Consider the following 22,122-nt stretch of genomic DNA (forward strand, 5'->3'; position numbering starts at 1 on the left):
GAAGGAGGTCTTGAACCCCTATACAGTAAAACCTTGATTTATGGGTAACTTGGTTTGAGAGCGTTTTACAAGACAAGCAACATTTTTTAATACATTTGGACTTGATATACAAGTAGCGTCATGTCACAACTGAGTATGAGGCTGGTTCACATATGTGCGATGCATTCGCACTGCGCATTGCCCAAAAAACGTGTGCGTTTTCTAGGCATTGCGGTGCGACTGTGATTCGCAGATGTGTTCATTTCTCATCAGGATTTCTTTCCTTCTCCTCAATACACTTCACCCCTCCCCCACCCCTCTCCCAGGTCTCCAAATTCGCAGCTAAAACGGAGATGATTCACAAGTGTGAATCCAGCCTAAAAGAGAAGAGAGGCGCCTCTAAGTGTAGCAATATGGTTACATTTAATGAAGGTACAACATTTAGCAACTCACATGGTTGACGATTAAAACAGGCAGATCTAAGTATGGAGGCATCTGGGGTAAAGCTGTCCACATAAACCATCCTCCTCACTACCATCAACGTCGTCCCATCCACGTTGCACCCCAAGCCCCGCTTTCAGATCACTCTACTGCAGGGTAGTCTTCCCGTCACAATTACAGAATGACAACTGTGAGAATCGGTGGTGCAGAGGACGGCCTATGTGGACAGCTTTACCCCGGATGCCTGCATACTTAGATGTGCCTCTTTTGATCATGAACCATGTGAGCTAAATGTTGTACCTTCATTAAATGTAACCATATTGCTACACTTAGAGGCGCCTCTCTTCTCTTTTATACTCTGTAGTTCCTGCTGGATTTTGCTTCTAATCCCCTTGTGGAGGCTTCCATTTGTGGATGGACATTTTATGGTTACACAACTTATCACATTGCTATAATCTTTTTATATGGACTATAAACTGAAGGACCTATGAATAAAATCATTTGTGTTTCCATTATTTCTTATGGGCAAATTTGCTTTGATATACAAGTGCCTTGAACTTCAAGCATGTTTCTGGAATAAATGATGGTTTTACTGTGTAGATCTTTATTTAGAGGTATCATCAGCAGGAAGAAGGAGGTTCTAATTCCCCTATTTAGATCTGTAGGTATCACTAGAGGGATCCCCAGCAGGAGGAAGGAAGCCCTAAATCCCCTATATAGATCTTTAATTATCACTAGGGGGCAGGGGCGGACTGACAACTCATGGGGCCCTCGGGCAATTGGAGATTATGTGGCCACACAGTACTGTATACACACATAGGCCCAGATTCACGTAGGAGATACGACGGCGTATCTCCAGATACGCCGTCGTATCTCTGAGTCTGAGCCGTCGTATCTATGCGCCTGATTCAAAGAATGAGATACGCCAGAATTTGTATAAGATACGACCAGCGTAAGTCTCCTACGCCGTCGTATCTTAACTGCATATTTACACTGGCCGCTAGGGGCGTGTACGCTGATTTACGCCTAGAAATATGTAAATCAGCTAGATACGCCTATTCACGAACGTACGCCCGGCCGTCGTATTACAGATACGCCATTTACGTAAGGCTTTTTCCGGCGTAAAGTTACCCCTGCTCTATGAGGCGTAGATGAGGCGTACCAATGTTAGGTATGGACGTCGGAACAGCGTCAAATTTTTTACGTTTTACGTTGTTTGCGTAAGTCGTTCGCGAATAGGGCTGGGCGTCATTTACGTTCACGTCGAAAGCATTGGCTTCTTGCGGGTTAATTTGGAGCATGCGCACTGAGATACTTTCACGGACGGCGCATGTGTCGTTCGTAAAAAGCGTAATTTACGTGGGGTCACAATAAATTTACATAACACACGCCCACATCTTCCACATTTGAATTAGGCGGGCTTACACCGGCCTATTTACACTACGCCGCCGCAACTTTGCTTTGTGAATACAGCACTTGCCTGTCAAAGTTGCGGAGGCGTAACGTAAATAGGATACGTTACGCCCGCACAAAGATGCGCCCTCCTACGTGAATCTGGGCCATACAGTATATATACACACACACAATATACACACAGTATACAATACATACACACAGAATACACATACAGACACACATGTATATACACACACGCACACACACACACAGAGAAGGTACTGGAGAGGCGGGGCAGCTATAATCTTGGGATTTTTAGACCAAAAAGGATGCCGGTAAGGGACATTTCAGGGACAGATGTAAAAAAACACAGATTTTTACATACTGTCCCTGGTTTTACTGAGGCTGGCAACCCAGATGGGGCCCCCTAGTGGAATGGGACCCTCGGGCAGTGCCCGAGTGCCGGAATGGTCAGTCTGCCCCTGCTAGAGGGACTACCAGCAGGTGAAAGGAGGTCCTGATTATTACCCTATTTATTTAGAGATATCTATAGCAGTGAAGAGGTCCTAATTCCCCTATATACAGAGCTGGACTGGGACTGGCCCACTTTGACAGGTCTCTCTTATGGCGGCCGGACAACTCCCGCACCCCCCCCCCCCCCCCGGCCACCCAAGCCCCCTCTCCCCCTTCACTAGCCACTAACCGTTCTACTTTATTCAAGTAGAACGGCTGGTACTGGTACTCTTATGGGCAGTACCAGTGGGGAAGCTAGACATTATTTCACCGGGGCAAAGAATCAGTTTGGTTCCCCTCCCTTATGGGACAAGATTATGCAGAAATGAGAAACTCCCAGGCCATAGCTGTTGAGTCAGCTGTCTATCCCCTCCCCCATGCTCCTCTGTCGTCCCCCCTGCTCCTCTGTTCCTCCCCTTGCTTCTTTGTTCCCCAGGTGAGCGCTGCGGGGAGGGAGAGGAGGTGAGTGCTGCAGGAAGGGAGAGACAGAGGAGCGGAGGGGGGCGGCGGTCTGCTGTCACTAAAGCCGGCCCACTGAGCCATCGGCCCACCGGGAAACTCCCTGTAGTCCCAATGGCCAGTCCATCCCTGCCTATATAGATCTTTAGTTATCACTAGAGAGATCATCAACAGGAAGAAGGAAGTCTTGATGGACCGCTTGGACTTTTTCTGCTATGTTTCTATGTATGGAGACTGAACTGTGCATTTACAAACTATTTTGTTTATCTTCTAGGTCTATGAGAGGTGTGTCCTGAATAAAGAATGGCTCCAGCAGTGGGAACAGACTTGGGTTACAGCCCACCGGATGGAGGCTGGGGATGGATGGTCGTTGTTGGGGCTTTCATATCCATGGGGTTCTCCTATTCCTTCTGTAAAGCTGTCACAGTGTTCTTCAAGGAAATCCAGGAATATTTTGGGGCCTCAAAGAGTGAAATAGCATGGATTTCCTCTCTGCTGCTTGCCTGCATGTATGCTGGAGGTAAGTACAGTTCAAACATAAACTCTAGCACATTGACTTGAGTGCAATTCTCATGCAGAGATACCTGCCTATGCTGTGCATCCTTTTCCACTTTTTTTTTTTTTACGTTTATGTAAAGGTCAACTCCGCCCCAAACTAATATTTAATCTTTGACAATTTCAATAAAATTTGTTGAAAGATCCAACCTTAAATCGTAAAACTCGACGGCAATTTCATCAAAGGCAGACAGATTTTTTAATCAGGTTCAAATAGGTTAATTTCAATCCCATTTTATGTTTTTGATTACTTCACTATTTCGATTCAGAACTGAAAGCTTCATCGTGGTTTACTTGGCACATGTACTGAATGGGCAATTGGGCATCTTAAGATTTTCTTTATTTGCCTATTGGTTCTGGACCAGTGACTCATGACTATTGAAGCCAGAGGATCGGCGGAAATTATTATGCAGCCATTGGGGACCCTGTAGACAGTAATCTGTGTTTTCCTTACCTAGGTTCTTACTTTAATTAATGGGACTTTAATTGAGGTAACCATTAGCAGTTTCATTTAAGGTTTTTCCAATAAATGTCTTGAAGCATGTATTCATTGTCCAAAACCTTGTCTGTAGTCTCTGACCATCTCTTATAGCATGCCCATAGTCTATGATCATCCTATAGCAGTGATGGCGAACCTTGGCACCCCAGATGTTTTGGAACTACATTTCCCATGATGCTCAACTACACTGCAGAGTGCACAAGCATCATGGGAAACATAGTTCCAAAACATCTGGAGTGCCAAGGTTCGCTATCACTGTCCTATAGCCTCAAACACACGATCAGATATCCAATGGACTTTACCGTGGATTTTGGTCCGAATGGGCGTTGGCCATGAACTTGTTCTGCTTACACACGGCAGGACATTTTCAGCCAACTTTCACCAAATCACGTGTTTTTTCAGCTCTTTACTGCCACCCTTTGGGCAACTTCTGCTATTGTTGTCTGATGTTTAGCACTTTGGACTTTAGTCCAAATAGACCAATAGACTTGTGTACACACAATCGGATTATCCTCCATCGGACATTTGTTGCCGAAAAGTTTGAGAGCAATCACAGCGAACATTTGTCCGATGAAAAAGAGAAAACAATTGTCCGATGGAGCATACACATGGTCGGATTGTCCGATCAAACACGTCCGTCGGAACCGATGTTGTAAAAAAGTCTGATCGTGTGTATGGGCCTTTAGTAGCATGCCTGTAGTCTTGGACCATCTTTTGTAGCATGCCTGTAGTCTTGGACCATCTCTTGTAGCATGCCTGTAGTCTTGGACCATCTCTTGTAGCATGCCTGTAGTCCTGGACCATCTCTTGTAGCATGCATGTAGTCCTTGACCATCTCATGTAGCATGCCTGTAGTCCTTGACCATCTCATGTAGCATGCCTGTAGTCTTGGACCATCTCTTGTAGCATGCCTGTAGTCTTGGACCATCTCTTGTAGCATGCCTGTAGTCTTGGACCATCTCTTGTAGCATGCCTGTAGTCTTGGACCATCTCTTGTAGCATGCCTGTAGTCCTTGACCATCTCTTGTAGCATGCCTGTAGTCCTTGACCATCTCATGTAGCATGCCTGTAGTCCTTGACCATCTCAGGTAGCATGCCTGTAGTCTTGGACCATCTCTTGTAGCATGCCTGTAGTCCTTGACCATCTCATGTAGCATGCCTGTAGTCCTTGACCATCTCATGTAACATGTCTGTAGTCTTTCACCATCTCTTGTATTTGGTCCATAGTCTATGTGACTAAAATTTGTGGCAGGTCAATAGTCTTTGAATATGTCTACTAGCATGCCCATAGTCTTTTACTATCTCATGTAGCATGTCTGTAGTCTTTGACCATCTCTTGTAGAATGCCCGTGGTCTATGCAACGCTGTATCCTGGCCTAGGCCAACAAGGCCCAGGCCTAGGACAGCACTTTGCAGGGGGGCAGCATGGAAAGAGTCTCCGCCGGCTTCCGTTACACTGTTAGTGTAGCGCCAGTCTTATGGAGCTTACTGGGCTGAGAGGCAAATTAGTCTAGCGCCCCCAGAAAACGTCCGTACAGCTTCCGGTATGCGGGCGGCCGGCATTCTGAAACTGGGGAGGGCGACACTTCTAACTTTGACTGTCCTATCATCCTGGACCACAGACCTTCCTCACTGTGCTATATGTTTTATGCTGCACCATTGGCATTGTTATATCTTCTTAGTTCCCTCCATAAAATTTTCAGAAATTTGTGCTTGAAGTAGAACTATAGTCAACATTTTTTTTTTTCCATTTTGGATAGAGTAAGGGAGGGTTATAGCCCCTGTCAGTTTATTTCTTACCATCCCTGTCTCATTGCAGAGATTTCCCATCACTTTCCCCATAGCCAAACAGGAAGTGAGAGGAAATATTGCAAATTAAGGGAATCCTTTGCCTCCCCCAGGCCCTCAGAACTAGTGTCCCCACTTGAAAATTTCAGCGCGGATCTTAAACAGAAAGGGGTGTGGCCTTGACAGGAAGGGGTGGGTAATATTTAAATTAGGGGTGCATGAATTTAGTCAGGCCTAGGTCAGCACAAAACCTAAATGCACTACTGGGTCTATGACAATGTTTTATAGCATGTGTAAAGTATTTGGCCATCTCTTGTAGCATGCCCATAGTCTATGAATATCTTTTTAGCATGTACTGTATATAGTCTTTGGCCATCTCTTGTAGCATGCCCATAGTCTATGAATATCTTTTTAGCATGTACTGTATATAGTCTTTGGCCATCTCTTGTAGCATGCCGTTAGTCTATGATGACCATCTTTTGTAGCACTCCCATGTTCTATCACCATCTCTTGTAGCATGCCCATAGTCTATGATGACCATCTTTTGTAGCACTCCCATGTTCTATCACCATCTCTTGTAGCATGCCGTTAGTCTATGATGACCATCTTTTGTAGCACTCCCATGTTCTATCACCATCTCTTGTAGCATGCCCATAGTCTATGATGACCATCTTTTGTAGCACTCCCATGTTCTATCACCATCTCTTGTAGCATGCCCATAGCCTTGTACCATCTCCTGGTGCATGCCTGCAGTCTCTGACAGCATTCTGCACGGTTATGTCACTAAATATTATGTATAATCCTATGGTAATGCCAAGGGTCATAATTAGGACCTCCAATATCGTGTAAATTGTCCACTCCCTGGTTTACACTGTCCTGTATTTAGTACATTGTATTTTCTTTTTTTTTTTTTTATGTATTCTACACAGAATTCCAAAAGACGTTTGACTGTTTTATCAGATTTTGTCATGTCTGTTCTTGCAAACCAAAAGGAAAACACTGACTTTGTATCTGCAGGTTATGACAAATGTACACACTGATACAAAGCAAGTTTAAAAAACGTCTTGTTACCAGATGAAAATATTTTAAAAAATCATCTACAGAATGTAAAGGAATACATAAAATTGGATCAAATATTGAAGAACTTTGTGAGACCATGTAGAACAATCAGTTGCTTTCTGCATTCATGTTAAAGTTGCCAAGTAATTTTTTTATTTTTTTTTGCAAGTTTTATTTAGGGCTCTTTCACGCCCTGGCATCCTGTTCTTCTGGACACTTCCGAGTTAATAGATATTTGCATTGAATTTTTATCTTTCTGCACTTTTTTTCTTTATTTTCAACTGATTATCCTGCAAATAACATGCTTCCTGTCCTATCGCCAGGATAAGTTTAATAGATTTCTGCCAGAATCAGCAGGTACCGTATTTATGGGCGTATAACACGCACCCTAACTTTAAGGCTTCATTTCCATTGACGTTTTTACAGCCACCTTTCTGAGCGTTTTTTACAGCTTAAAAATGCCTGTCCATGTTATTCTATGGTATCATGCCCACATAGGCATTTTTGAGCTGCAAATGGCATAGGCGTTTTTGAGCTGTAAAAAAAACGCAGGACCAGGGCGTTCTGAAGCTCCAGAGTAGAGCTGTAAAAACGCCAGACATTAAAAAACGCTCAAAAACGCGCACAAACGCTCAAAAACGCTTAAAAACTCTGCCGCAGCGTTTTTGAGGTCCAGCTCACAAAAAAATAATTTTTTTATTTTTTATTTACAAAATAAACATGGACAGGCGTTTTTAAGCTGTAAAAAAGGCTAACAACAGTGGCTGTAAAAACGCCAGTGGAAATGAAGCCTAAAGCCCTGTACACACGGTAGGACTTTTGGCCAACCAACTTCAAAATCTGCAACTTTTCAAATTTGTCCGACCGTGTGTACGCTCCATCAGACCAACTTTTTCTGGTTTCATCCAACAAAAAGTTGGGTCTGCGAACGGACCAACTTTTCAGCAACAAAAGTCAGATGGTGCTTTGTGTGACCGTGTGTACAGCAATCCAACCAACTTTTGGACAAAGTGCAAATACGCATGCTCAAAACCAATGTTAAAAGCAACAAACAATAGCAGAAGTTAACCAAAGGGTGGCGGTAAAGAGCAGAAAAGAGCAAAAAAAAACACGTGATGTTAGGAAACTTTTAGAAAAGTTTGCAGAAAAGTCTGACTGTGTGTATGCTATGGGTGTGGCAGGACAAATCAATTAGGACAAAAATCCAAGGGAAATTTTGTTGGATGTCCTACCGTGTGTATGAGCCTTTAGAGGGAAGTTTCAGGGAAAAAAACGTTCCACAGCCCCCTGCGTATAACACGCAGGCACAGTTTTTCCTCTATTTTCAGGGTAAAAAGTGAGTGTTATATGCCAATAAATACAGTGTTTGTTTGCCGTTATTGAAAAGATTTAACAAACAGTTTCCAATAGTTAACAGTCCCAATGGAGCAAATAATTGTTAAGCCTTGTACACACGATTGGACTTCCAACCAGCTTTTCCGTGGATTTTGGTCCGAAGGGTGTTGGCCTTGAACATGTTCTGAATACACACAGCCCAACATTTTCAGCCAACATTCACCAAATCACGTGTTTTTTTAGCTCTTTACTGCCACCCTTTGGGCAACTTCTGCTATTGTTGTCTGATGTTTAGAATTGGTTCTGAGCATGCGTGTTTGTACGTTGGATTTTGGTAAATTTTTGTACATTTTAAATAAACTCACGTTACAGATTGGTGAACATGAACAGCCAACTTTTGTTGTCGTTAATTCAGCCAATAATTGTCTGATGGAGCATACACACGGTCGGATTATCCGATACCACACATCCATCAGACAATTGTGGCCATAAAGTTGGATCGTGTGCTTGAGGCTTTAGAGTTTATTTACGCTTTAGGTGGACAGTCGCTGTTTTTTGAGTGTCCATTTTATTGTATTATGTCATATATTAACATGCATTTTATTAAAGCCCAACTTTTGTAAACTGTGCCAACACTGCAAGGGGTAAATACTCATTTTAACCGGGGGGTGAGTAAAAGCACTTTTCTATGCTCCTTAGGCTTAAACGAGCAATTAACCCTTGCAGTGTGGGCACAGCCCTACAAAACCAGATCATTTGAAAGTTTTCAAGAGTTGGGCTTTAAGGTGGCCTATTCATTTGAATGGACTGCCTCAAGCGACACACTGTTCCCAGGAGAGAGTGGAGACCAGTGAGGGAGCACCGCGCTACTCGCGCACGCCAGTAGGGAGCCGCAATGTTTCACTTCCAGATTCCCTCACCAGGGATGGCGGCGGGGGCAGCCGAGAGACGAGCGATTGCTCGGCCTCGGCTGCCGTCATCGCGTGCACGCTGGACAGGTAAGTGTCCATTTTTTAAAAGTCAGCAGCTGCACTATTAGTAGCTGCTGGCTTTTTAAAAGAAAAAATCGGGTGGACCTCCTCTTTAACCATTTAAGTACCCCTTCACGCCGATATACGTTGGCAGAATGGCATGGCTGGGCACATCCGCGTACCTGTACGTGGCCCTTTAAGCCCAGCCGTGGGGTCTCGCGCACGCGCCGCCGGCGCATGCACGCGATCTGGTCCGAAGCTCCATGACCGCGCCCGCTGGACCCGATCGCCGCCGGTGTGTCCCACGATCAGTCCTCCGAAGCTGAAGAACGGGGAGAGGTGTGTGTAAACACACCTTCCCTGTTCTTCGATGTGGCAGTGTCATTGATCGCGTGTTCCCTGATATAGGGAAACACGATCAATGACGTCACATGTCCAGCCCCGCCCCCCTACAGTTAGAAACACATATGAGGTCACACTTCACCCCTTCAGCGCCACCTAGTGGTTAACTCCCAAACTGCAATTGTCATTTTCACAGTAAACAATGCATTTTTATAGCATTTTTTGCTGTGAAAATGACAATGGTCCCAAAAATGTGTCAAAATTGTCCAATGTGTCCGCCATAATGTCACGGTCACGAAAAAAATTGCTGATCGCCGCCATTAGTATAAAAAAAATAATAAAAATGCAATAAAACTATCTCCTATTTTGTAAACGCTATAAATTTTGCGCAAACCAATCGATAAACGCTTATTGCGATTTTTTTTTATACCAAAAATAGGTAGAAGAATACGTACCAGCCTAAACTGAGAAAAAAATATGTTTTTTTTATATCTTTTTTGGGGATATTTATTATAGCAAAAAGTAAAAAATATTGTTTTTTCAAAATTGCCACCAAAAGAAAGCTCTATTACTGGGAAAAAAAGGACGCCAATTTGTTTGGGAGCCACATCGCACTACCGCGCAATTGTCAGTTAAAGCGACGCAGTGCCGAAACGCAAAAACTGGCCGGGTCCTTTACCTGCATTTTGGTCCGGGTCTTAAAGGATCACTAAAGGAATTTTTTTTTTTTTAGCTAAATAGCTTCCTTTACCTTACTGCAGTACTGGTTTCATGTCCTCATTGTTCGTTTTTGCTTTGAAGTTGCTGTAATTCTGCTGTGATCTCCACACTTCCTGCTTGTCTGGCTCCTTATGAAAAATCTCATGGCAGCTTTTCACTGTGTGTCTAAAACTCCTCAGAACCAATCAGATTCATTTTAAAAACAAAACACTGCCCTGGATTTGTTTGTTTGTGTTCTGTGGGTCTCTTTACTTCACATAAACATGAAACCAGTTTAAAAGCGAAAGTGAAACTACAGGCACATTATATGATTGAATTTAATCTATTTTTAATTATTTTTAAAAGGAATCAGTTAACTTTTATGTCTCTATACCCTGTAAACAGTCATTTCAGCAAAACATTTTTTTTCCTTTAGTGACCCTTTAAGTGGTTAAGGATAAAAAAAATCAAGCACATCAGTGGAATGTGTTAAAAAATGCATGTCAACACCATATGTAAAATAGATGAATGTCCGCACACATCAATTAATGCAATAGATGTGGTAGGACTGGGCCCCTAGAAGTTTGGGAAGCCAAAACAACAGCCAGGCAACTAGCATTTTCAGATGGAGCCGCCTGCATTCCTTTAACCACTTGAGATCCGCGCTATAGACAAAATACGTCCGCAGCGCGGCTCTCAAGTGCCAAGTGGCCGTTTAAACACGGCCTTTTATGTGCATTACCCGCGCGCGCCACTGGGTGGCGCGCGGCGGGTAAAAACTGTCCCGGCGCATCGCCGAAGACCCGATGCGTGTACCTGGCGGCCGCGATGTCCGCCGGGTACACGCGATCGTCGGTGACACGGCAGGTGACAGCAGGGACGTGGAGCTCTGTGTGTAAACACAGAGCTCCACGTCCTGTCAGGGAGAGAGGAGACCGATCTGTGTCTCTTGTACATAGGGACACAGCATCGGTCCCCTCCCCCAGTCAGTCCCCTCTTCCCACACAGTTATAACACACCCAGGCTACACAGTTAACCCCTTCCTCACCCCCTAGTGTTAACCCCTTCCCTGCCAGTCACATTTATACAGTAATTCGTGCATTTTTATAGCACTGATCGCTGTATAAATGTGAATGGCGCCAAATTTGTGTCAAAAGTGTCCGATACGTCCGCCGCAATATCCCAGTCCCAATAAAAATCGCAGATCGCCGCCATTACTAGTAAAAAAAAAAATAATAAAAAAATCATAATTCTGTTCCCCATTTTGTAGGCGCTATAACTTTTGCGCAAACCAGTCGCTTATTGCTTTTTTTTTTTTTTCTACAAAAATACGTCGAAAAATACGTATCGGCCTTAACTGAGTAAAAAAATAGTTTTTTTAAAAAAAAAATTGGGATATTTATTATAGCAACAAGTAAAAAAAATATATATTTTTTTTAAATTGTCGCTCTTTTTTTGTTTATAGCGCAAAAAATAAAAACCGCAGAGGTGATCAAATACCACCAAAAGAAAGCTCTATTTGTGGGGAAAAAAGGACGCCAATTTTGTTTGGGAGCCACGTCGCACGACCGCGCAATTGTCAGTTAAAGCGACGCAGTGCCGGACGCTGAGATTTCGCCTGGGAACGAAGGGGGTTTATGTGCCCAGTAAGCAAGTGGTTAAAACAAAAACTTCCTTTCCCAAGATCTTCTGTAGGCAGTTGCATTTTCCCCAGTAAGCAGCCTCACATGAGTTTTCCAAACTAAACTATTATCTCAGCGGTCAGATTTACAGTTCTTAATTAATTTGTAAGCATAAATAATTAATTGACACTATATACATTACACAGGTATCAAGCAGTCGGATTGATTAGTGGTAACGCTAGTGGAAAAGTTCCAGCAGACGCAGCGTGCCTCTGGTTGGTGGAAAGTTAATCAGCGGCTTGCATTGTGTATGTTTGCACAGCTGGAAGTAATTGTGGATATAGAGGAGGCTAATCCATTTAAAGGGATTACCGCACATAATGAAAAAACATTCAGCTCCACACACTGGCCCTTCTTGTGCTCAGTGGAGCTGAGCTGTGACATTTTATTTCTGTAAAGAAGATAAAATATATTTGAAACAAAATATTTCTCATACCAGCAACTTGCGCTCTCACCGTGCGCCATTTGGGCGATTCCCCCGGAGCAAGGGCTTTATATAATCTCTGAAATTATAAGAAGAGGGCTGCTTTAACCACTTCAGCCCTGGAGGATTTGGCTGCCAAATGACAGGGCCACTTTTTCTGCTTCTGCACTGCGTCGCTTTAACTGACAATTGCGCGGTTGTGTAATGTGGCTCCCATACAAAATTGACGTCCTATTTTCCCTACAAATAGAGCTTTCTTTTGATAGTATTTAATCACCTCTGCGTTTTTTTTTTTGCGCTATAAACAAAAATAGAGCGAAAATTTTGAAAAAAAAACAATATTTTTTACTTTTTTCTATAATAAATATCCCCAAAAAATATATAAAATTTTTTTTTTCCCTCAGTTTAGGCAGATACGTATTCTTCTACATATTTTTGGTAAAAAAAAAGCAATAAGCGTTTATTGATTGGTTTGCGCAAAAGTTATATAGCCGGATTCAGAAAGCACTTACGCCGACGTATCTTCTGATACGCCGGGTAAGTGCACTGATGCGCCGTCGTATCTATGCGCCTGATGCTTGAAATAAGATACGCCTGAATTTTGGCTCCATCCGACCGACGTAAGTCTCCTACGCCTTCGTATCTTGGGCGCATATTTACGCTGGCCGCAAGGGGCGCTTCCATTGATTTACGCGTCGAATATGCAAATGATCGAGATACGCCGATTCACGAACGATTCACGAACGTACTTGCGCCCGTCGCTGTAATCTACGCCATTTACGTAAGGAGGCGCAGCCCATGCAAAGGTATGGATGTCGGAACACCCGTCGTATTTTATGTCGTTTACGTAAGTCGTACCTGAATGGGGCTGGGCGTAGGTTACGTTCACGTCGTAGGCATTGAGCCGTCGTATCTTAGGGAGTATATGCAACGTGATTCTGAGCATGCGCGCGCATGCGCCGTTCGTACGGCCCTTCATTTACATGGGATCACGCTTCATTTTAATAGATCACGCCCACTACCTTCCTACTTTGAATTAGGCGGGCTTACGCTGGCCAATTTACGTTACGCCGGCGCAAGTTTATGAGCGAGTGCTGTGTGAATACTGTTCTAGCCTCACTGATTTACGTCAGCGTAGCGCATATGAGATGCGCTACGCCGGTCTAAAGATGCGCCGCTCTACGTGAATCCGGGCCATAGCGTCTACAAAATAGGGGATAGTTTCATGACAGTTTTATTAATATTTGTTTTACTAGTAATGGCGGCGATCAGCTTTTTTTATCGTGACTGCGACATTATGACAGACACATCGGAAACTTTTGGCACTATTTTGGGACCATTCACATTTATACAGCGACCAGTGCTATAAAAATGCACTGATTACTGTGTAAATGTGACTGGCAGGGAAGGGGTTAACCACTAGGGGGCTAGGAAGGGGTCAAGTGTGTACTAGGGATTGATTCTAACTGTTAGGGGGCGTGGCTTACTGTGACACGACATTGATCGCTGCTCCCGATGAGAGGGAACAGACGATCAGTGTCCTGTCACTAGGCAGAACAGGGAGATGCTTGTTTACATAGGCATCCCCCGTTCTGCAGCTCCGTGACACATGATCGCGGGACATCGAGTCTGCGGGTCCCGCAGGCACGATCACGGAGCTCGTGGCAGGGTGTAGATTTAAAGGGACGTATATTTACATGGATTTGCCTGACCGTGCCATTCTGCCAATGTAAATGTTCTGATAGCGATTTGACCCCAGATCCAACCTCAGGGCTAACCCATTCTGCCGTTTGATTCAAATTATAAGGTGAAATATATAGACCAGACAAAGAATCTACATCTCTCTCACCTTTCAGCTCAGCCCAACAGAGAACTTGCTGGAGCCTGCTCAGCTATTTTATTGGCAAATGACATCACAAAACATTTGATTGGTTAACTTACACATTTCACTCCCAGTTACCCACCCACTCACCCACCCCCTTGTGACGTTTGTCCTTGCATCATGGCACATGTTTCAAAAGCCTTCAATTAGCACAGATGCCTCATGTCTTTTGTTCAATGTTCATACACAGGAGTTCCCACTGGCCCTGTGACAGCCCCTTATTTCTATTAGTTCTTAGTTCTATTAGTTGCAGGGATGTATTTAGGTTTTGAGCTGCCCTAGGCCTGACTAAACTCGTGCACCCCCTAATTTAAATATGACCCACCCCTTCCTGTCAAGGCCACACCCCTTGCAGTTTAAGACGGATGGGGACGTGTCCCCATACGTCTGTTTTTAGTGGATTGGATCGGGTCAGATGTCAGCGGACATGTCTCCACTGACATCCGACGCTCCATAGGGATGCATGGAGCGGCCGTTCAGGTCCGCCGTCAAAACTGACAGGCGGACCTGAATGGTCCGTTCATGTGAATGAGGCCTAATGGTTTGCACAGAGCAGCCCGGATCCTCTTCTCCTCCTCCTCAATGGCTGTGATTGACAGCAGTGGGAACCAATGGCTCCCACTGCTGCCAAAAGCCAATCAGGAGGGCAAGTCCCTGGAGAAGCAAGGTTCTCGTGGACATCACTGGATCGAAAGGGGGCTCAGATATGTATTAGGGGGTGCTGGGGGGACTTCTGCACACAGAAGTTTTTTTTACTTTCATGCATAGAATGCATAAAGGTAAAAAAACTTGTGCTTTTATAACCACTTTAAAGTGGTTGTAAACCCTTTACAACCACTTTTTGCTACAGATAAGCCTATAATAAGACTTACCTGTAGCTACCCAGGATATCTCCTAAACCTGCACAGTTTAGGAGAAGCAATGGCACATATGTGCCATTGCTTCAGTGAGTGTGCCGTCATCGCCCGAATTAACTTCAGGAGAGATGTCGCCGGCCAAAGGGGGGGGGGGGGTACGAGGACCGCTGTGGGGGCTTCAATGTAAGGCAAGTAATTTATAATGCGCTAGTATGCGATGCATACTAGCTCATTATGCCTTTGTCTTGCAGATTTTTTATTTTATTTTTTATTTTACTAGGGTTTACAACCACTTTAACTCTAGTAACTGCCGCCACACTGGAAGGAGGTGGGGTTGGGGTGGGGGTTTTATTTTCTGACAGCCGGTAGTGCGGCTGTCAGAATACCTGAAGAGTGACTGCATCTGATTGGATGTTTCACTATGAATTTTCTGTTTGAAACATTATTTGAAAAATAGACTTGTCAAGCCAAGTGGTTCCGACCGGGCCAAACATGGAATACATTTCATTCGATCCAGCAGGAATTGGCTGAAATGTGGTCTGTGTATGCCCAGAAGGGAGGGGAGATTGTATTCAGGTTGTCTGGGTTGAGGTGTCTGTTGATCCCTGTATTAAAATACCTTTGAGCACCAGATTTGTAAATAAGCTATATTTATGAGATTTTAAAATCTCTGCCATGAAACTATGGAAATATTTGTGGAGCTGTTCTGTAATACATGAGAAATGCACCTCTAAATGTTATTTCACAAAACCTGTTATAAATGGAGCCTTTGTCACTCAGCAATATTACAGCTGCAGAGGAATTCTATTACATTCTCAACAATGATTAGGTTTATGTGGATTAGTGCAATATTTCTTAGACAGGCATGTTAACAGAAAACATACAGACATGTCGAGGTAATGCCGCGTACACACAATCAGTCCATTCGATGAGAACGGACCGATGGACCGTTTTCATAGGTTAACCGATGAAGCTGACCGATGGGCCGTCGTGCCTACACACCATTGGTTAAAAAAACGATCGTGTCAGAACGCGGTGACGTAAAACACAACGACATGCTGAAAAAAAACGAAGCTTCCAAGCATGCGTCGACTTGATTCTGAGCATGTGTGGATTTTTAACCGATGGTTGTGCCTATTAACGATCGGTTTTGACCTATCGGTTAGGAATCCATCGGTTAAATTTAAAACAAGTTTGCTTTTTTTTAACCAATGATTAAATAACCGATTGGCGCCCACACACGATCGGTTTTGACCGATGAAAACGGTCCATCAGACCATTCTCATCGGTTTAACCTATCGTGTGTACGCGGCATAAGGTGCAGATTTAACTCATGGCTCTAATATTTCTAATATTTCTTACTAAGCTGTAATAAGCTATTATCAAAGCTAGAAATTAAATGATTTGTTGGTAAAGTGAAGTCATTGGGGGTTATTTAAAGGGGAGTTCCAGCCATTTGTATGTTTATTAAAAGTCAGCAGCAACAAAAAGTGTAGCTGCTTGCTTTTAATAAACAGACACTTACCTGCTCCGGCGTTCCAGCGACGCGCCGGCCGGGGCTCCGCTCCTCACCCCCCCTCCCCGGCCGGCGTCTTCATTCTCAGTGTGGGCACCCGGCCGTGACAGCTTTCGGCTTCACGGCCGGGCACCCACTGCGCACGCGCGAGCGGCACTGCGCATGCGCGAGCGGCGCGGCCCGGCGCCGCGCCGTGTAATTGGCCAGGAGATCGCCTAGGAACTGTGACGTGTCCTAGGCGATCGCCTACAGCAGCCCCTTCCTGAAGGCGATTAAGCTTAGTCGCCTACAGGAAGGAGGAAGTGGGACAGGAAGTCCCACTCTTCCTGAAGCCCCCACTCCCCCCCCCCAAAAAATTACGTGCCAAATGTGGCATGTAAGGGGGAGAGGAGTGGGATAAGAGGAAGTTCCAAATTTGGGTGGAACTCCTCTTTAAGGAAATATTTAAAGGAGTTCTCTGACCTAAAACTTTTAACCCCCGCTGTGCCCGGGCTGTAAAAAAATAGAAAATAAACTTTCACTTACCTGCCTACGATCCCCCGTTGTTCCGATATCGCCGTCCCGTTCTCCGGTCCCGGTCTCTTCCGCTTCCTGTGTGTCGGTGACTCATAGTGCGCTCAGCCTATCAGTGGCCGCGACGGGACATTGCTGCGGCCGCTGATAGGCTGAGCGCACTATGAGTCACCGACACACAGGAAGCGGAAGGGGCCCGGGACCGGAGAACGGGACGGCGATATCGGAACAACGGGGGATCGTAGGCAGGTAAGTGAAAGTTTATTTTCTATTTTTTTACAGCCCGGGCACAGCGGGGGTTAAAAGTTTTAGGTCAGAGAACTCCTTTAAGGAAAATCCACTTTGCACTATAAGGGCAAAGTACACTTGAAAGTGCAGTCGCTGTAAATCTGAGGGGTAGATCGGAAATGAGGGGAAGCTCTGCTGATTTTATCATCCAATCATGTGCAAGCTAATATGCTGTTTTTTATTTTCCTTGCATGTCCCCCTCGGATCTACAGTGACTGCACTTCCAGGTGCACTTTCAGTGCAATTTCAAGTGCAATTTGCACTTGTAGTGCAAAGTGAATTTGCCTTTCCTAAATAACCTCCACTATGTTTTTACAATGGACTTTTATAATGTAGATGGAAACTCAAAAAGCAAAGATTTGCTATCCTTTATCGTACACACGATAGGTTAACCAGAGGACACCGGTCTGAAGGACCGTTTTCATCGGTCAAAACCGATCGTGTGTGGGCCCCATAGGTTATTTAACCATAAGTAAAAAAAAGCCAACTTGCTTTAAAATTAACCTATGGATTCCTAACCGATAGGTCAAGACCGATCGTTAGTAGGCACGACCATCGGTTAAAAATCCACGCATGCTCAGAATGAAGTCGATGCATGCTTGGAAGCATTGAACTTCGTTTTTTTCAGCACGTCGTTGTGTTTTACGTCACCGCGTTCTGACACGATCGGTTATTTAACCTATGGTGTGTAGGCGTGACGGACCATCAGTCAGCCCTATCGGTTAACCTATGACAACAGTCCTTCAGACCGTTGTCCTCTGGTTAACCTATCGTGTGTATGAGGCTTTAGAGAACATCTAAAAGTGTTAAAGAGGTTGTAAACCCTCATGTTTTTTCACCTTAATACATCCTATGCATTATGCCATTCGTAAATAACCCCCCAGTATAATTAGTACAAGTTGTGAAGTGACCCCAAGTAGCAAAAAGCTTTTATTGGCCACTCTGAACCGGCTGCTGTGATGATGAAATCTCCACCGCAGAGGTTTTTATATAAAGTGTGTGGTTGATTTAACTGACTGGCATGTACTCAAAACATGAAGACATTTGGATGGAAGCCACTGAGTTTTATGAAGCCGTGGTATGCTGGTTACTTGATCATCGAAGGTTAGAAGAATTACATGAAGTTTATTAAAGTAAACATGTCATAGGAGAAATATGGGCTGCCATTTCTGAAATACTTCTAAACAGAGCTTTTTTTCTCAGAAAATTGGTGCAGGAGCTCAACCACGACCCTGTTCAGATTTCACAAACAGTAGAAGGGTCTTAAAGGGGCATTAAATACCAAGATTGCATTACATACAGAGTGTAGAGTTCAGGGGGGTTACACACAGAGTGCAGAGCTGTCACTTGTGAACACAGAAACCAGACTTCTGTGTTTACAAGTGATTGTGGTGAGCAGGCACCAAAGGGTCTGAGCCAAAGGTGGTGGAACTGAGTTTCCCCAAGTTCCCCCTGAAAAAAAGCCCTGCTTCTAAAGCCTCGTACACACGATAGGTTAACCAGAGGACAACGGTCTGAAGGACCGTTTTCATCGGTCAAAACCGATCGTGTGTGGGCCCCATAGGTTATTTAACCATAGGTTAAAAAAAAGCCAACTTGCTTTAAAATTAACCTATGGATTGGTAACCGATAGGTCAAAACCGATCGTTAGTAGGCACAACCATCGGTTAAAAATCCACGCATGCTCAGAATCAAGTGGAAGCATGCTTGGAAGCATTGAACTTCGTTTTTTTCAGCACGTCGTTGTGTTTTACGTCACCGCGCTCTGACACGATCGGTTATTTAACCTATGGTGTGTAGGCGTGACGGACCATCAGTCAGCCCTATCGGTTAACCTATGACAACGGTCCTTCAGACCGTTGTCATCTGGTTAACCTATCGTGTGTACAAGGTTTTAGAGAACATCTAAGCGCTGATACCCCAGTGCGAAACGCGTCAGCTATTCACCCCACTGTCTGCTGTGACTTGTAGTGCTGTTTCCATTTTTGACAATTAAAAACAACTTTTTAAGAATTTCGTGGAAGTGCGGCTGTCCAGTCTTTTCTCCGGGCTTCACTTTGTGCATTGCCAGCACCCACGCTTCTGAGAGGACACTGATTGCTGAGTGCACTCACCTAGAGCGGCAGTTTCCCTTTTCTCGAAGAGAGCTGATAACCAGCATGTGTTTACATCCACGATCAGTCATTGGATACAGCTGATCACATGATAAAGGGGCGCTGTGTTTGGCCCTTTTCCCCCGATCTGTGATCAGCGCTGCCCAAACCGATAATGGGCAGGCTGAATGTACCAAATTGTTTGATCGATTAACTTGGGCACAACCAGCCTGCTGGATTCTGCAAAAAAAGTGTTAAAGAGGTTGTAAACCCTCATGTACAGGCACCAATATAGACAGTTTTTAAGTGGAACCCTGTGCCAAATTTAAAAAAATGGCGTAGGGGTCCCCCTCAAAATCCATATCAGACCCTTCAGTTCTGGTATGGATTTTAAGGGGAACCCTGTACCAAATAAAAAAAAATGGCGTGGGGGTCCCCCTAAAAAATCCATACCAGACCTGAGCACGCAACCTGGCAGGCCACAGGAAAAGAGGGGGAAGGAGAGAGCGCCCCCCCCCCTCCTGAACCGTACCAGGCCACATGCCCTTAACATGGGGAGGATGTCCCCATGTTGATTGGGGCAAGGGCCTCATCCCCACAACCATTGCCCGGTGGTTGTGGGGGTCTGCGGGGGGGAGGAGGGGGCTTATCGGAATCTGGAAGCCCCCTTTAACAAAGGGGACCCCCAGATCCCGCCCCTCCTATGTGAATTGGTAACGGGGTATATTGCACCCTTACCATTTCACAAAAAAAGTGTCAAAAGTGGTAAAAGAAAACACACAGACACAGCTTGGGACAAGTCCTTTATTAAAAAAGAAAAATAAAATCCAGCGATGTAATCCTTCCTCGTCCCGGGATACGGAAAAACACGCTGCTATGACACAATCTGCCTTCATGAGAGGCACCCGCCGAATGACGGTAGACCCGCCGTGACAGCTCTTTTATAGCTGAGGGCGGGGCCACCTGTGATGCCCTGTGGCTATCTCTTTGCAGCTTCACTGCTCAGGTCTCCTGCCTTGGTCCTCCAGACCATCAAACACACAGTCCGAGTGCTCGTGCACAAAACACTGTACCTTTGTCAGCTTGACTGCTTCTCCTGCATCTCCTTACTGCTACATGCTCACAGGCTCGAGCCTTTGTCTGTCCTGACCTGGACAGTATGGTGTGATGTGCACCTCACAGCTCCCTTTACACACTGAACCCCTTGGGGGGGTAGGGGCAACTGACCTCTAACTCTGGCGCTAACATTAATGCAACACACACCTGTATCATCAGTGTGCTTGCTTCCCAGAAAACCTGGCCCAGACCTCCATTTCAAACAGTGGCACGGGCTTGCCCTGCCACAATATATACAGAAACTCTAGAATGGCAGGAATATTGGCAGTATATTGCAAAGTTGGCCTTCCTGAGTATGACATCAGGCTTTACCAATTTAGAGATGGTATAATCTCAGAACCCAATGAACAAATATGGGCAATCCTTTGGCACGGTCAGCTGGAAAACCTCTGTGCAGGGTTATACTAGGTTTAGGACAATAAGTTTATTACCATTTGTCAATTGCTAGTTTTAGAGCACCAATTTCATTTTGTTGTTCTCTTTATTGCTGCTCTATATAAGATTGCTCAAGATATCATCCAAGTGTTGTAACGTTAGGCAGCCCATACATGGTGCAAATTTCTTCACACAAACAGTGCTGACAGGGGAATCCCTCCTGCCGAGCCATTGTCTGCTCCTGGTGGGGGCGGTGGAAGCCATCATAAGAGAATCCAGCAGGCTGGTTGTGCCCAAGTTAATCGATCAAACAATTTGGTACATTCAGCCTGCCCATTAACGGTTTGGGCAGCGCTGATCACAGATCGGGGGGAAAGGGCCAATCACAGCGGCCCTTTACCATGTGATCAGCTGTATCCAATGACTGATCGTGGATGTAAACACAAGCCGGTTATCAGCTCTCTTCCCTGATAAGAGGAGAAGAGAGACTATAACCAGCTTGTGTTAAAAGGACATAGATACTGATAATCTGAAACTGTAAGCCACCTTTAACAAGGGGACCCCCAGATTTCACCCCCCCCCCCCATGTGAATGGGTGTTGGGTACATCGTACTCATTCACCAAAAAAGCAGTAAATTGTAAAGAAAAACAATAGCTGGTTTTTGACAAGTCCTTTATTAGAATAAAAACTCTGAGTCGTCTTCTTCTGCTGCCATCTCTCCCGGTGCCGTCTTCTCCCAACGTCACAAGGATTTGGGCTTCCCTGGGTAATGTCATTGGATGGGCACAACCCATGGCTAAATAAGAGATGCCAGACAGCGGGGGATTTCACAACAAAGGAAGACAGCCTCAGGACAAGAGCGTCCTTTTTAGTTTTTAGCAAGTAACCGGCGGCGAGGAAGAAGACAGCGCCGGCGAGCAAGAAGACAGTGGTGCGGGAGAAGATGGCGGTGGGAGAAGACAGATCGGGGAGCTGTATCCAATGACTGATCGTGGATGTAAACACAAGCCGGTTATCAGCTCTCTTCCCTGATAAGAGGAGAAGAGAGACTATAACCAGCTTGTGTTAAAAGGACATAGATACTGATAATCTGAAACTGTAAGCCACCTTTAACAAGGGGACCCCCAGATTTCACCCCCCCCCCCCCATGTGAATGGGTGTTGGGTACATCGTACTCATTCACCAAAAAAGCAGTAAATTGTAAAGAAAAACAATAGCTGGTTTTTGACAAGTCCTTTATTAGAATAAAAACTCTGAGTCGTCTTCTTCTGCTGCCATCTCTCCTGGTGCCGTCTTCTCCCAACGTCACAAGGATGTGGGCTTCCCCGGGTAATGTCATC

General features: G+C 44.8%; 1 protein-coding gene across 1 annotated transcript in view; it reads left to right on the forward strand.

The window, feature by feature from the left end:
* LOC120945208 (monocarboxylate transporter 2-like) overlaps positions 1-22,122 on the forward strand; it is a 79,297-nt gene that overhangs the window by 18,706 nt on the left and 38,469 nt on the right. Inside the window, exon 2 of the mRNA XM_040359195.1 lies at positions 3,062-3,307. Coding sequence (XP_040215129.1) covers positions 3,091-3,307 — 217 coding nt within the window. The 5' untranslated portion in view covers positions 3,062-3,090. The remainder of the gene's footprint in view (positions 1-3,061; positions 3,308-22,122) is intronic.

This window comes from Rana temporaria, chromosome 7 (assembly GCF_905171775.1).
Source record: "Rana temporaria chromosome 7, aRanTem1.1, whole genome shotgun sequence".
Taxonomy (NCBI): Eukaryota; Metazoa; Chordata; class Amphibia; order Anura; family Ranidae; genus Rana; species Rana temporaria.